Source organism: Podarcis liolepis (genome assembly GCF_965112155.1).
Source record: "Podarcis liolepis genome assembly, chromosome: 4".
NCBI lineage: Eukaryota > Metazoa > Chordata > Lepidosauria > Squamata > Lacertidae > Podarcis > Podarcis liolepis.
The window spans coordinates 96,367,399-96,382,749 of NC_139558.1; the positions used below are offsets into that span (position 1 = coordinate 96,367,399).

The 15,351-nt window shown below is 50.4% G+C and overlaps 1 protein-coding gene across 5 annotated transcripts in view; it reads right to left on the reverse strand.

Moving 5' to 3' along the window:
- USP35 (ubiquitin specific peptidase 35) overlaps positions 1-15,351 on the reverse strand; it is a 45,667-nt gene that overhangs the window by 21,719 nt on the left and 8,597 nt on the right. For 3 of the 5 annotated variants that reach the window (XM_083499337.1, XM_083499336.1, XM_083499338.1), the window contains exon 2: positions 2,240-2,939. In XM_083499337.1, coding sequence (XP_083355463.1) covers positions 2,240-2,921 — 682 coding nt within the window. In that variant the 5' untranslated portion in view covers positions 2,922-2,939. Of the gene's footprint in view, positions 1-2,239; positions 2,940-12,729; positions 12,854-14,617; positions 14,875-15,351 lie in introns of those variants that run through there. The other 2 variants (XM_083499339.1, XM_083499340.1) reach the window with 2 other exon arrangements.

The following is a 15,351-nucleotide window of genomic DNA, read 5'->3' on the forward strand; positions in this document are numbered from 1 at the left end:
CGGCTTCTGCTGGCTTTCCTACGGGGGGGGGATTCCCCCACCTCCTAGAAAAGCCCGCAGGAGCCCTGCACCCTTTAAAGAGCGAGCGGCTCTTGGGGGCTTTTCCCCGAGGAGGGAGAAGGGACTGACTGGCTGTTTCAGTCCATTCTCCCTCCTGGTCGAAAGGCCCGCAGGAGTCACGTGGGGCTCCTGTGGGCTTTTGCGGGAGGTGGGGGAATTCCGCCACCTCCCGCAAAAGCAGGGAGAAGGTCTTGGAGTAGCGCACAGGCTGCGTGCAGCCTGTCCACTGCTCCCAGAGCTGCGGGGGGGGGGGGATCTTATTTTTTCCCTTGATTTCCCCCCCTGAAAACTAGGTGCGTCCTATGGGCCGGTGCGTCCTATAGGGCGAAAAATACGGTACATCTGAAACGTGTATGGCTCCGCTAGTTATACTGAGAGACAATGGAGTGTGCCTCCAGGGGTGAGGTCAAACTGGGACACAAGCCTGGGCAGTGTGTGTGGAGTTCCTGGGCTGCCCAGGCGACAAGACCCCCCTCTCAGCCTCGCTGATGGGGTCCAAAGGTAACCAGAGCAATGTGCTTGGCACCAGCTTGGTGCCGGAAGGAGGCGTACAAAGCGCCATCCGACCGTATTAAGAGACTCCACTTTGGATTTGTGTAGAGCTTATTCCAGGCATAGGCAAACTCGGCCCTCCAGATGTTTTGGGACTACAACTCCCATCATCCCTAGCTAACAGTACCAGTGGTCAGGGATGATGGGAGTTGTAGTCCCAAAACATCTGGAGGGCCGAGTTTGCCTATGCCTGGTTTATTCCTTAGCCATATATATCCCACAAGGCAGCCGGGGTTTAGGATCGGCGTTTTCCTTCTCCTAGGTGGGCTCCCTTCCTAGGTAGACAAGCCCCATCTGCCCCTCACTTCCCTCTGCAGTACGTGCAGAAATTGCCTTCTTGACCATTGGACCCACTCTTGGTCTTGTCCTCTCAATCCACCAGAGCCTGTCTTCTCATGAAGTACATAACTCACCAAGGGTTGAGACCCATCGGCTACCCTCACCTGGTTCAGCCAGCCAGGTGAAGCTGTTTCCCAGGTGTGGCCGCTGTTGCACGCTGGCAGCTTCTACAAGCCACAGGTGAGAGGTGAGTGCAGAGTGGGAACCAAAGGTGGACAAACTACCCAAGAAGGAGCACATCATGCCCTCCAACAGAGGTACTAAAGGTAAAGGGACCCCTGACCATAAGGTCCATTCGTGGCCGACTCTGGGGTTGCGGCACTCATCTCGCTTTATTGGCCGAGGGAGCTGGCGTACAGCTTCCAGGTCATGTGGCCAGCATGACTAAGCTGCTTCTGGCGAAACCAGAGCAGCGCACAGAAACGCTGTTTAGCCACTTCCGCCCTGCAGAGGAGGTGGCGTTGCGGGCTTCACAGCCCAGGCCCCACACGATTGGGGGAATCCCCGGCCACGTCACCCCCTGGCCAGCCAATCGGCTGGCTCTGGGGGTGTGGCCTGCCCTATTTAAGGCAGGCGCGGTCCCGGGGATCTCCCTCTTTTGCCGCCTACCAGCTGTTCTTGAAGGGCAGTCCGATAAAGGATTCCGGGGGGCATGGCCCTGTCCGAAGCCTATGGAGGTGAGGGCCTAAGGCACACCCCCGAGCGGTGACCCCAGGGGAGTTCCTAGTTGATGTGCATAAACAGGACTCCCCCTACTGGTGGTTAACCCTTCCCGGACTTCAAGCGGATGGGCTGAAGCCGGATATAGTCGGTTAGGACCAATGCCTAAGCCAATACCACTCATCACCAGTAACCAATAAAGTTGTGGCCTTATTTAGCCCATTAACCTTAATAATTGTGTCATGTGTCTTTATTTCCACTGGGGGCCACGCAAACCTTCCCACCGGAGTGGTACCTATTTATCTACTTGCATTTTGACGTGCTTTCAAACTCCTAGGTTGGCAGGAGCAGGGACCGAGCAACGGGAGCTCACCCCGTCGCGGGGATTCGAACCGCCAACCTTCCGATCGGCAAGCCCTAGGCTCAGTGGTTTAGACCACAGCGCCACCTGCGTCCATGCAACAGAGGTACTATCCCTCCCCAAACACCCCCATCATCATCTATAATCTAATAATAACAATAATAAAATCAAAACTCTCCGAAAAAATCAACACACACATCACCACAAACCATGATTATCACTAGCACTGATGCTACGAAACATGTTCCGCCCCTGCAGCCCCCTCACCTGTCGAAGAGATGATGGTGAAGAGCTCTTTCAGGGACGGGAGAATGGAAGACACCTGAGTCTTCCAGATCTTCTGCAGCAAGGCGCTGACTTTGATCACCTGGTCCAGGAAGTCAACAATGGCCTCCTCCCTTCCGGAGGCAGGGCGGAACTGCCCGATGCACCTTACGAGCTGCTGGCAAAAGAGGGCTTGGCGCTTGCCCATGGGGATACATTGCGGGTACTGGGTTAAGAGCTTGCTGATTCGGACGCACTGCTTCAGGCCCGGCCTCTCGCAGACTTTCCGGAGAACCTCCGTCCTGAGCAGGCTGAAGATGTCGTTGGCCGAGGGGCCGTCCGAGACAAAGGGCAGCCCCAGGTGGATATAATCTAGCACGTAAACGCTCCTCTTCCCAAGAGGCCCATAACCCTCTTGCAAGAGGCTCAGGAGGAAATGGGCGTTGAAGAACTCTTCGAAGGCTTCCCGGTGGTAATGGCCGTAGGCTTCCAGGACCTCTTTGCCGACGGACCTCTTGAACTTCGTGTCGCCCACCAGGAATAGCTTGGTCGATAGCTCCAGCATCAGCCAGCACTGCTCGCTGTCCATCGACTGCTTCGAAGCCTCGATGACTCGCCGCACCAGCCCTTGTTTCATGTGGTCGGGGTAGGAGGACATCAGAATGGCTTCAAGAATCTTGTCCATGCTGGCGCACTTCGTGTGCTGAAAGGGAATCGAACAACGACAAGTTTAGTTTACGAGTTTATTTCTCCCTAGGGCGGAAATAAAATTAGAACGTTTCAGAATGCCGTAGGCCAGGGATTGCCAACACACCACCCGTGGGCACTGTTAGAATTCCTGCTCCATGGTTGCAGTCACGGGATTGTTGTCTATCACATGACGGTATACGTTTTGACTCCACAGAGTGGGAAGTGATGGAGACAGGATGTCTGTGTTACTGTGTTCCGTGAAGTAATACTATTGTCCTTTGTTTTTTTCCCTCTTTGCTGTCTGATGCTAGAGAGAGAGGGAGCCATGTTGCAGTGCTCCGTGTGTGTTTATATGTAAATAAAGTAGATTAGCCAAAATGCTGGGTTCCTGAGGTCTGTCACATGGGATGCACAAACTCTGCAGATCCCTAAGCGTGCCGATGTCTGTTGGGATCAGTCACTGTGATGTTCGGGCTGAAGAAAGCTTTTGAAGCTCCCGAACGATTGACCAGGAGGGAGGGAACATGCCAGTCAGGCATGTGTCTCTGCCAGGGTCCTACTCGAGTGTAGGCTGATGGGTGTAGGCACCAGATGGGTGGCCCTCGTGTACTTGATGTTGTAGGGGAATCAGGATTTATTTATTTTAATAAGAGGGTTGAAACGGCAAGTACTTCCTTCACTGGTAGAGATTTTCTGAATGGGGTGCACAAGTGTGCTCTGTGTGTGTGACTGAGAGAGATGCATTTGGGAATTAGAATCGTATAATTGTAGGGTTGGAAGTGACACCAAAGGTCATCTATCCCAACCCCCTGCAATGCAGGAATCTCAGCTAAAGCATCCATGACAGATGGCCATCCAGCCTCCAAAGAGCAAAGTCCACAACCTCCTGAGGGAGACCACTGTTGAACAGCTCTCACAGTCAGAAAGTTCTTTCTGATGTTTAGTCAGAATCTCATTTGTTGCAACCTGAAGCCATTGGTTTGAGTCCTGCAGTTCACAGCAAGAGAAAACAAGCTTCCTCCATCTTCAATGTGACCCTTTAGATCAGGCTACCTCAACCTCGGTCCTCCAGATGTTTTTGGCCTACAACTCCCATGATCCCTAGCTAGCAGGACCAGTGATCAGGGATGATGGGAACTGTAGTCTCAAAATATCTGGAGGGCCGAGGTTGAGGAAGCCTGCTTTAGTACGTTTCCGAGCACAATTCAAAGTGTTGGTGCTGACCTTAAAAGCCCTAAACAGCCTCGGTCCAGTATACCTGAAGGAGCGTCTCCACCTCCATCGTTCTGTCTGGACACTGAGGTCCAGCGCCGAGGGCCTTCTGCCGGTTCCCTCGCTGCGAGAAGCCAAGTTACAGGGAACCAGGCAGAGGGCCTTCTCGGTGGTGGCACCCGCCCTGCGGAACGCCCTCCCACCAGATGTCAAAGAGAAGAACAACTACCAGACTTTTAGAAGACATCTGAAGGCAGCCCTCTTTAGGGAAGCTTTCAATGTTTAACAGACTACTGTATTTTAATACTTTGTTAGAAGCCACCCAGCGTGGCTGGGGAAACCCAGCCTGATGGGCGGGGTATAAATAATAAATTATTATTGTTGTTGATGATGATGATGATGATGATGATGATGGCTATCATCTCTCTCTCTCTTCTCACCCTCCTCTTTTCCAAGCTAAACATACCTTTCATTACCGTCTCACCTGATAGTGATATCATAGCATTCCAGTTGACTTGACATGAGCCAACAGTGTGACGCGGCAGCTAAAAAAGCCAATGCAATTCTGGGCTGCATCAATAGGAGTATAGCATCTAGATCAAGGGAAGTAATAGTGCCACTGTATTCTGCTCTGGTCAGACCTCACCTGGAATACTGTGTCCAGTTCTGGGCACCACAATTCAAGAAGGACACTGACAAACTGGAACGTGTCCAGAGGAGGGCAACCAAAATGGTCAAAGGCCTGGAAACGATGCCTTATGAGGAACGGCTAAGGGAGCTGGGCATGTTTAGCCTGGAGAAGAGGAGGTTAAGGGGTGATATGATAGCCATGTTCAAATATATAAAAGGATGTCACATAGAGGAGGGAGAAAGGTTGTTTTCTGCTGCTCCAGAGAAGCGGACACGGAGCAATGGATCCAAACTACAAGAAAGAAGATTCCACCTAAACATTAGGAAGAACTTCCTGACAGTAAGAGCTGTTTGACAGTGGAATTTGCTGCCAAGGAGTGTGGTGGAGTCTCCTACTTTGGAGGTCTTTAAGCAGAGGCTTGACAACCATATGTCAGGAGTGCTCTGATGGTGTTTCCTGCTTGGCAGGGGGTTGGACTCGATGGCCCTTGTGGTCTCTTCCAACTCTATGAATCTATGACTCTGGGGAGCCAAGAGAAGTTATCTGCATTTCCCATAATGCCCTTGGCCAATGCTCTATCAGTGGCATTTGTGGGGAAAGTAAATGGCGGCTCCCATATCCATCCCCACAGTGCTGATGAGAGAACTAGGGGAAACAGTAGTTCCTGCTAGGCACTGGCACCAGGGCCGGGCCAAGGCACTTTGCTGCCTGAGGCAAGAACAATATGGCACATAACGGAAGCTAACCAGGCAGTCAAACCTTACTTAAAAGTTGAGGGGAAAGCAACCACTTTCGGAGGCCAGCCAGCCACGTGGCACAACACAGTTCTGTCCTTCAAACTCTCTCTGCGTCACTGCCTGTCCCTTCGCACGTGCCGCCTGAGGCAGCTGCCTCACTGTGTCTAACGGCAGGGCCGGCCCAGAGCACCACGGACCTGCTCCCATTCGGCCTGCCAAAACGCCAGCTGCACAGCTATCTCCCGCCCGCCCCCCCATCAAGACCATGAATCCCCAGATGGGCGCTCGTGTTTCAAAGGCAATTACTGGCTCCTCGTTAGGAAAGTCTGGGCTTTCTGCTGATCGCGCACCGTCACTCAGATGAGAGGATAATTCTGCTGCATCATGCAGCATGCGCCGCCTGCCCTTGCCAAAATTCACTAGTGCTCCAGGGCTAGGAATGAAACCATTGTGTTTCTTTCTAATTAAAGTCTGAGGTGGCGGCGGGGGAGGGAAGTGAAAATGGGGAAACTCTTTCATTAATTAGCAACGAAAACAGAAGTGGGGGGAGGTAATAAATCTGCTGAAAACGCTGGGTTTTCACTAGAACTACTAGTCAGAACGACGCTTGACGGGGAGTTTGAACTGCGTACAAAAGGCCGAAATATTATTTTTGCCACTGTGAACTTTCCTTTCAGGAAGCCGGTAAATGCGAGGAAGTGTTTTAGGGGAAGGGATGCAGCGCAGCAGCAGCAGCAGAACATCTGCTTTGTATGTCAGAGGTTCCAGGTTCGATTCCCAGCTCCCATCTGAAACCCCGGAAAGCCACTTTCAGTCAAGGTCCATTCACACGGCAGTTTATCCCCCTTTCCTAATGCTTCCCTTGTTGTTGATCTCCACATTCTACCAGAGCTTTAGGAAAAGGTAAAGGGACCCCCTGACCATTAGGTCCAGTCGTGACCGACTCTGGGGTTGCGGCGCTCATCTCGCTTTATTGGCTGAGGGAGCCGGCGTACGGCTTCTGGGTCATGTGGCCAGCATGACTAAGCCGCTTCTGGCGAAGCACAGCAGCGCACGGAAACACCGTTTACCTTCCCGCCAGAGCAGTACCTATTTATCTACTTGCACTTTGAGGTGCTTTCAAACTGCTAGGTTGGCAGGAGCAGGGACCGAGCAACGGGAGCTCACCCCGCTGCGGGGATTCAAACTGCCGACCTTCTGATCAGCAAGCCCTAGGCTCTGTGGTTTAACCCACAGCGCCACTGGAGCTTTAATAGGATGCAAAAGCCGCTTTTTGGAAAACGGACGGAATACAGAGAATGCTTAGTGCTCATTTCCATAATACAAGGAACAACCATTTTGCATGCATCCAATGCATGCGCAACCGCTAACATGCGCACCGTTTTTTGCCCCAGAAGTGGGCAGGAATGGGGCAGGACTGCCTTACGCATGCTCTGCCGATATGCACAATGACCCAGAACAAGATCCCCATGCAAGCAGGGAGTTGCCTGTATTTGATCAGGAAGTTTTTAATGTTTGATGTTTTATTACGTTTTTATACGTGTTGGAAGCCGCCCAGAGTGGCTGGGAAAGCCCAGCCAGATGGGCGGGGAATAAATAAATAAATTATTATTATTATTATCATCATCATCATTACAGTGGTACCTCGAGTTAAGAACTTAATTCGTTCTGGAAGTCCATTCTTAACCTGAAACTGTTCTTATCCTGAAGCACCACTTTAGCTAATGGAGCCTCCCGCTGCCGTTGCGCCGCCGCCGCATGATTTCTGTTCTCATCCTGAAGCAAATTTCTTAACCCGAGGTACTATTTCTGGGTTAGCGGATTCTGTAATCTGAAGCGTCTGTAACCTGAAGCATCTGTATCCCGAGGTACCACTGTATACAACTGGATCTACAGTAGTCTGGCAGACGTTTTGGACTATGGGTGGTTTCCTACTCAAGAGTAGGCCACACTGAAATTTCAGTGGGTTAAACTTAGTTGGGTTCCCCTTTCATTGCTGGGCTGATCAGAGTTGTGGTTTGAAACAGATGGAGGGTACATAGTTGGGGATTAGGACCTGAGATAGCCTGGGTTTATGGGGGGCGGGTGCCCATAAAATGAACACATCCACAATGACCCAGCAGCCTTGGAACAAAACACTTCTCTATTTCAACTTAGCTCATCTTTATGACCCACCATTATCTCAGCCTAAGTATGCTGTTCCTTTAAGAAGAAAAACCCAATAAAATCAAAACATATCCTGAAGACAGGAGTGCTTGCTTGCTTCCTTGCTTACACAGTCAATTTTCTGCATGGGGTTGAGGTTGAGGGGGAGTGCGGGTAGAGGAGAGTCTCTTGCTAGCTTTTTCCACCCCCTTCCATCCTGCAGCAGCAAAGAAAAGAGCCAAGAGGAAATTTCAACCTGACCTCCCTGTCCTTCATCCCTTTTCCAAAGCCACCTCCTGCTCTGCCAGCCAAGCTATTACATCACTGACTTTCTGCATCGTCGAGATTGCCGGGCAATCTGGACTCACTGAGATCTGCACCTTTGCTAAGCGCCCAATGCTCCCGAGGGAATTAAGGGCAGCGCTGCCGGCTTAAACCCTTGGGGTGCTGCAGAGGAGGAAGTGAGAAACAGTGTTCATCTCAAGGGCCACATTCCCTTTTGGGCAGCGTTTCGGGGGCCGCAGGTCACTGCTGGGTGGGGCCAGAGGAGAAGGCAGGCAGGGCTACGAATGCGAATTCTGACGCCGTTCAGTAGGCTCACTTCTACACAAAACGAGATACGGAAGCCAAAAGAACAAGGTGGGGGAAAGGAATGGGGGATTGTCCAACGCACTTCTACACACATTTAGACAACCCTCTGCAACCTACATCCAGAAAAACAAGAAGCATCAGCAGAGTTCAAGGGGACATTCCAGTCAGGCAAAACCACTTATGGTGGCTCCAGAGGGTGTGTACCTGGGGAGAGCCCTCAGCGGCAGATGGTGAGGTCCAGAGTTTCCTCACCCCTGACCTTGCAAGTTGAAAGTACAGCTATGCAGACATGGTGTCCTTTTTGCCGGGTCAACAATGCTTGCAAATCTGTGGGGGTTTTTAGTGCCCTCTCAAGTGACATGGTCTGGCCACTAAACCTTGGAAACCAGTGTGGGATAAATCAGCCTCATATGATCAAGATGCTTAACTCTAATTAATGCATGAAGGGGTTAAGACCATAGAGTAAGCTGTCCTGCCAGGCTTAGCTAGGTCACTCCTCCTACCAATCTCTTTGTTCCCTCTCTTCCACCATGTGAACCCTACCAGTAAGGGGGTCTAACCAAGATGTGCCAAGCTTAGACTGCAAGCCATCTTTGTTTTTCTATACAAATCATTTAGAAACATTTACTATTTTACTGCAGGTCTTTTCTTGCTGCTGTATGGGAAATCACATGAATCTGACCTTTGAAGAGTTTGTAAGTAAACCATTTTTCAACTTGTCGAACGTGTGGTCTCTTCCTATGCGAAGAGAAGTGGGGGACTTTGGAAGAAGGGAATATTTTAAAGGTCTCAACAGGCCATATTTCCACACTTTACTTTGCTGCATGTTTTGTGATTTTAATTCTCTGCTGCGGTTCTCTCTTCAAAGAGTACTTGCCCCGAACTTGTATCTAGGCATCCAGGGAATTCTATTTTTTATTATTATACCTAGCATTTTCCCTCTTTAACCAACAAACAAGTTAAACCAACAACCAGCACATCCCAGAGTGGCCATACATTTGCACTCCAAAAGAGGAAACATCTACAGTAGTCTGTGCTTTTCAAATGTGAAGCTCCGAAAGAAGGTTGCATCCAAAATTTATGATCGGGCTGTGGCATCACCATTTCCCCTAGGCCTTATTCTGTGCCACTAACTGCAAAATGATGCACAAAGCTTTCTCTTCATTACCTATCCTTGCCAAGAAAAGAAAAACCTTTATTAATTTTCTCTCTCTCAATACCCTAGTAGAGTGTATGGGTTGTTAGGGGAAGGGTAGTACCTCTGGTGGGGAACATATTTTGCTCCTTCTGGGTAGTTTGTCCACCTTTGGTCCTCACTTTGCACACAGCTCTCACCTGTGGCTCCTAAAAGCTGCCAGTATGTGACAGCAGCCACATTCTGGAATGGCTTCGACTGGCTGGCTAAACCAGGTGAGGGTAGCCGATGGTCTCAAACGCTCATTGAGTTAGGGCAGGGGTCAGCAAACCTTTTCATCAGGGGGCCAGTCCACTGTCCCTCAGACCTTGTGAGGGGCCGGACCATACAGTGGTACCTCTGGTTGCAAATGGGAGTCATTCCAGAGGCCCGTTCACAACCTGAAAAGAACGCAACCCGCGTCTGCGCACACGTGGGTTGCGATTCTCCACTTCTGCGCATGCGCGTGACGTCATTTCGCGCATCTGCGCATGCACGAGTGGCGAAACCCAGAAGAAGAAGAAGAAGAAGAAGAAGAAGAGTTTGGATTTGATATCCCGCCTTTCACTCCCCTTCAGGAGTCTCAAAGCGGCTAACATTTTCCTTTCCCTTCCTCCCCCACAACAAACACTCTGTGAGGTGAGTGGGGCTGAGAGACTTCACAGAAGTGTGACTGGCCCAAGGTCACCCAGCAGCTGCATGTGGAGGAGCGGAGACACGAACCCGGTTTCCCAGATTACGTGACTACCGCTCTTAACCACTACACCACACTGGCTCTCCATTCGGGTACTTCCGGGTTGCCGTGGGACGCAACCTGAAGCAAACGTAACATGAGGTATGACTGTATTTTGAAGAAAAAAATTGATGAATTCCTATGCCCCACAAATGACCCAGAGATGCATTTTAAATAAAAGCACACATTCTACTCATGTAAAAACACGCTGATTCCCAGACCGTCCACAGGCCAGATTTAGAAGGTGATTGGGCTGGATCAGGCCCCCGGTCCTTAGTTTGCCTACCCATGAGTTAGGGGTTTCCCTTGCAAGCAAAGACAAGCTCCAGAGGATTGAGCAAGCAAGAACAATAGTGGTTGGGTCCAACGATCAAGAAGGCAATTTCTGCCTGTGGTGTTGAGGGAAGTGAAGGGCTTGTCAACCTGGGAAGGGAGCCCATCTTTAAGAAGGAAAACTCTGGCCCTAAACCTCCGCTGCCTTGTGGGATATCTCTGGGAGAAGAAAAAACTAAGGAGGAACTGTTGCACAAATTCAGAGTGCAGTCTGTAAGACAGTTGAATGGTGCCTTGTACGCCTCCTTCCGGCAACTCCTGCAGCCAAGCTGGTGCCAAATATCTTACTCTGCTTTCGTTTAGACCACATCCGTGAAGCTGGGGGGGGGGGGTCTTGTCGTCTGGGCAGCCCAGGACCTCCAGACATACTGCCCATGCTTTTACCCCAGGGAGGACACTTCAGTGCTGTTAATACATCCGTTTGACTTCAGCCCCGAGTCAACATAATAATAATAATAATAATAATAATAATAATAATAATAATAATAATAATAATAATAATAATTTATTCTGGGCAGCTTCCAACAAAGATTAAAAATACATTAAAATATCACACATTAAAAACTTCCCTGAACAGGGCTGCCTTCAGATGTCTTCTAAATGTCAGGTAGTTGTTTATTTCCCTGACATCTGGTGGGAGGACGTTCCACAGGGCGGGCGCCACCACCGAGAAGGCCCTCTGCCTGGTTCCCTGTAGCTTTGCTTCTCGCAGTGAGGGAACTGTCAGAAGGCCCTCAGAGGTGGACCTCAGTGTCTGGGCTGAACAATGGGGGTGGAGACGCTCCTTCAGGTATACTGGGCTGAGGCCGTTTAGGGCTTTCAAGGTCAGCACCAACGCTTTGAATTGTGCTCGGAAACATGCATAGGATTGGGACTGAAAGAATGCTTAACCCAAGACAGATCGTCCCATGCTTTCAGGATGTTTTACTCCACATTCTGTACAACTTCGTTCCCATTACATTTCTTGACTACTGCCAACTTGTATTAAGGATTTTAATTTTAAAAAATCAGCAGTCTTCACACAATAAGGTTTTGCAAAAGGCAGACTCGTTCATAATACGCAAAAGCAGAGACGAGGCGTTCCTGAAAAATGACACCCACTTCCTTTGGGAGAAGGGGCAGGATATAATTGTAATATACGAACAATAAATTAAAAATAAAAGTGATTTCATATCATAACTCTGAGACAAAGAATTCACGCTAGATCCATTCCCTTCTTTGCATGCTAGAAGCAGTGGCGGAGCTTCATGCTCCGGCGCCAGTGGGGGGCGGAGAGCAGACGGGGGCGTGGCACGCAACTGCGGGGGTGGGACGCTCAGTGTGGGCAGGGGGGCAGCCATGATGGCACCCCACCGGGATCGCGCAGCCAGGGGCGGTACGCTCCCCCCACACCCCTCTTCCTCCACCAGTGCCTAGAAGGAAGGTTATAATTTGAATCAAAAACTGAAGATCAACAATCCTGTGCATATTTTCTGATTAATGGCATTGGCCCAGTATACCTGAAGGAGCATCTCCACCCCCATCATTCTGCCTGGACAATGAGGTCCAGCACTGAGGGCCTTCTGGCGGTTCCCTCAATGTGAGAGGTGAGGTTACAGGGAACCAGGCAGAGGGCCTTCTCGGTAGTGGCACCTGCCCTGTGGAACACCCTCCCACCAGATGTCAAGGAAATAAACAACTGTCTGACTTTGAGAAGACATCTGAAGGCAGCCCTGTTTAGGAAAGTTTTTAATGTTTGATGTTTTAAATATTTTGTTGGGAGCTGCCCAGAGCGGCTGGGGCAACCCAGTCAGATGGACAGGGTACAAATACAAGAAGAAGAAGAAGAAGGAGGAGGAGGAGGAGGAGGAGGAGGAGGAGGAGGAGGAGAAGGAGAAGAAGAAGAAGTTAAGTCTCACAGTGGTGGGCTTTTCCCTCCCAAGCAAGTCTGCATATGATCACAAGTTTTTATTACTACCATTTCTGAACAATCAGTTTGCTTTGCCTCACAAAACCATCATTTTCTTTCATCAAACAGACCTGGAAGAAATCTCTGCGGATTCCACAAACACAAGAAATGAAAAGGAGTGAATATGGAACACTTGCACAACTTGAAATGAATGGATTTTATACCATAATTATAATACACGTCTGGCAAAGAGAAAGTATGCATCATAAAAAAGAGGGCGAGTATTTTGTTCAGTATAAGCTGAGTACCACATCTCAGAAATACCATAACTGTCATGCTGAATCGGGTCAAAGTCCTACCGCTCCCAGATTTATGTCTCCGGCAGTGTGCAGGCAAATGACTCAGAGAAGCCTACAAGTCAGGTATAATGAAAATGGCCAGTCTCGGTCTCTCTCTCTCTCTCTCTCTCTCTCTCTCTCTCTCTTACCCTGCTTGTGCCCAGTAATGACAGGTATACTGAGGCTCCTATTTACAAAAACACAATTTTAGTCAATATGGCCAATAGTCAATGGCAGACCTAGCCTTCATGAAAGCGCCCAAGTCATCTTAATAACAGCCATAACACCTATGCCAAGACAGTCAATAAGTGTGGTGGCTTCTTTTTGTGGGCCTACACACATCTTCCCCAAGCTGGTGCTCTCCAGATGTTTGGAACTGCAGCTCCAAGCTCCAAGCTAGAGGACGCCCAACTTAAGAAGAGTGGCATAACGTGGGTTGCTGGTGCCCGGGGCAGGCAAGACACCGATGGCACCAGAAGGTACCCCCCACTCTGAGCCAAGCGGGGCCACATCGCACAACCCACCCACCCACGCAGGGTGGAGCCTGGCCAGCCAACGCAGCCCTTGGTGGGAGACTCATCCTGACACTCACGTAGAAGAGTGCTGGGCCAGGCTGCGCTGGGTTGCCCACTGTGGGCTTGGGCTGCTCTGCTGCCTTTGCCAGGGTAGAGCGAGGGTCCCCCAAAAGCTAGCGCCTGCACGGGGGCACCTGGTTGCACCCCCTCAGAATTTTGAACCCAGGGCCATGGCCCCCAGGACCTCCCCGATCCCCTAAACCATGCCACTGCTTGATCAGACCAATGGCCCATCTAATCCAGCACCCTCGCAGGAGACTTACAACTGGTGTTTGTACAGTGGTTAGCATCCCAGAAAGCCCTGGGTTCAAATCCCCACTCTTGTCACATAGCTCACTGCCAATCACTCTCTCTGCCCAACCAACCCACAAGATTATTGCAAGGATAAAACGTACAGGTGCACATCTGATGCCTTATGAGGAACGGCTAAGGGAGCTGGGCATGTTTAGCCTGGAGAAGAGGAGGTTAAGGGGTGATATGATAGCCATGTTCAAATATATAAAAGGATGTCACATAGAGGAGGGAGAAAGGTTGTTTTCTGCTGCTCCAGAGAAGCGGACACGGAGCTATGGATCCAAACTACAAGAAAGAAGATCCCACCTAAACATTAGGAAGAACTTCCTGACAGTAAGAGCTGTTTGACAGTGGAATTTGCTGCCAAGGAGTGTGGTGGAGTCTCCTCCTTTGGAGGTCTTTAAGCAGAGGCTTGACAACCATATGTCAGGAGTGCTCTGATGGTGTTTCCTGCTTGGCAGGGGGTTGGACTCGATGGCCCTTGTGGTCTCTTCCAACTCTATGATTCTATGACATCTGTTTCTTATTGCATTAACATCCTGACTTTCCTCCAATTTGCTCAAGGCGACATGCACTCCCCAATTCACAACAACCCTGCCAGGTAGGTTAGACAGCGACTGGAAGCCCAGTGAGCTTCATGGCTGCGTGGGGATTTGAACCCGTGTCTCCCAGGTCCTAGTCTGACACTCTACCCACTACACTAGGCTGGAGATCCTTTCCCAATACTGTGCGCTCCTTAAAGAAATGGCAGGACGTAATAAATAAATGCATTTATTTACTGCACCACAACTGCACTTCTCTGATGGCTCTAATTCTGCAGCCGTTCTTATTACAGAAGTACGTGGTGGTGACAGAATGGAGAGAGCATAAATTTCAGTCTGAGTTAGCAACCAGGCAGCCTCGCCACTGGCACTCCCTGTGGACTTCTCCTTGCATCATGTCAATAAGCCTGACAACTTTTTTGTTTTCGCCAAGGGTTTGTTCTGCTGCAGGAACATTCCTCCATCTTTCCACACTTGCTATTCCCTCTGCAGACTCACCTGTCTCGCCAAAACCTGACCATACGGTTACTTAGTTCACAAGAGGGTGGCACCCCGAGTGACCGGAACAAAAAATCAAGAATTGTGCTCCGAAATCAGTTCCCAAAACCACATCTCGGCCTTGAAAGAGACAACGTTCCTGCCTTGCAGGGCGTTGGGTTTGGTGGCCCTTTGGGTCCCTTCCATCTCTACGATTCTAAGTCATCCTCCAGGAAAAAAGAGCAGCACTGAGCATGTGCAGAGTGCATCTTAAGCAGCTAGAAGACAACATAGGAAGAGCGCAGCTGCATTAACCCAAAGATCGATGGTTGCTTTCCCTGCCAAACCCCTCAGGAAAGACCACCAAGTGGGGGCAACAGGGCAACTGCCCTCTTCCGTCATTTGCCACCCAGCATCAAGCACTCAGGGATATACTGCCGCTAAACATGGCTAGCAGAGCCGCACCTAACCTCCATGAATTCAGCTGCGATCCCTGCATTGCGCGGGGTTGGTCTAGATGACCCGTCGGGTCCCTTTCCAACTCTACGAAGAAAGAAGGGTCAAAAAGAGGGGTTCGCACGGAGATTCTGAGCCGAGGAACCTCCCCAAACCCGAAGGACCAGATGGGGCCACCCTGCGCCCATTTCCCTGGGAGAAATTTCCCCTCCCGCTTGCAAAACCCAGCGGCGCTTCCTCGCAGAGGAGCCTTCCGCACTGCACGCGCGCGTTACCATTGCGCAAAACGGGGAGGCGAG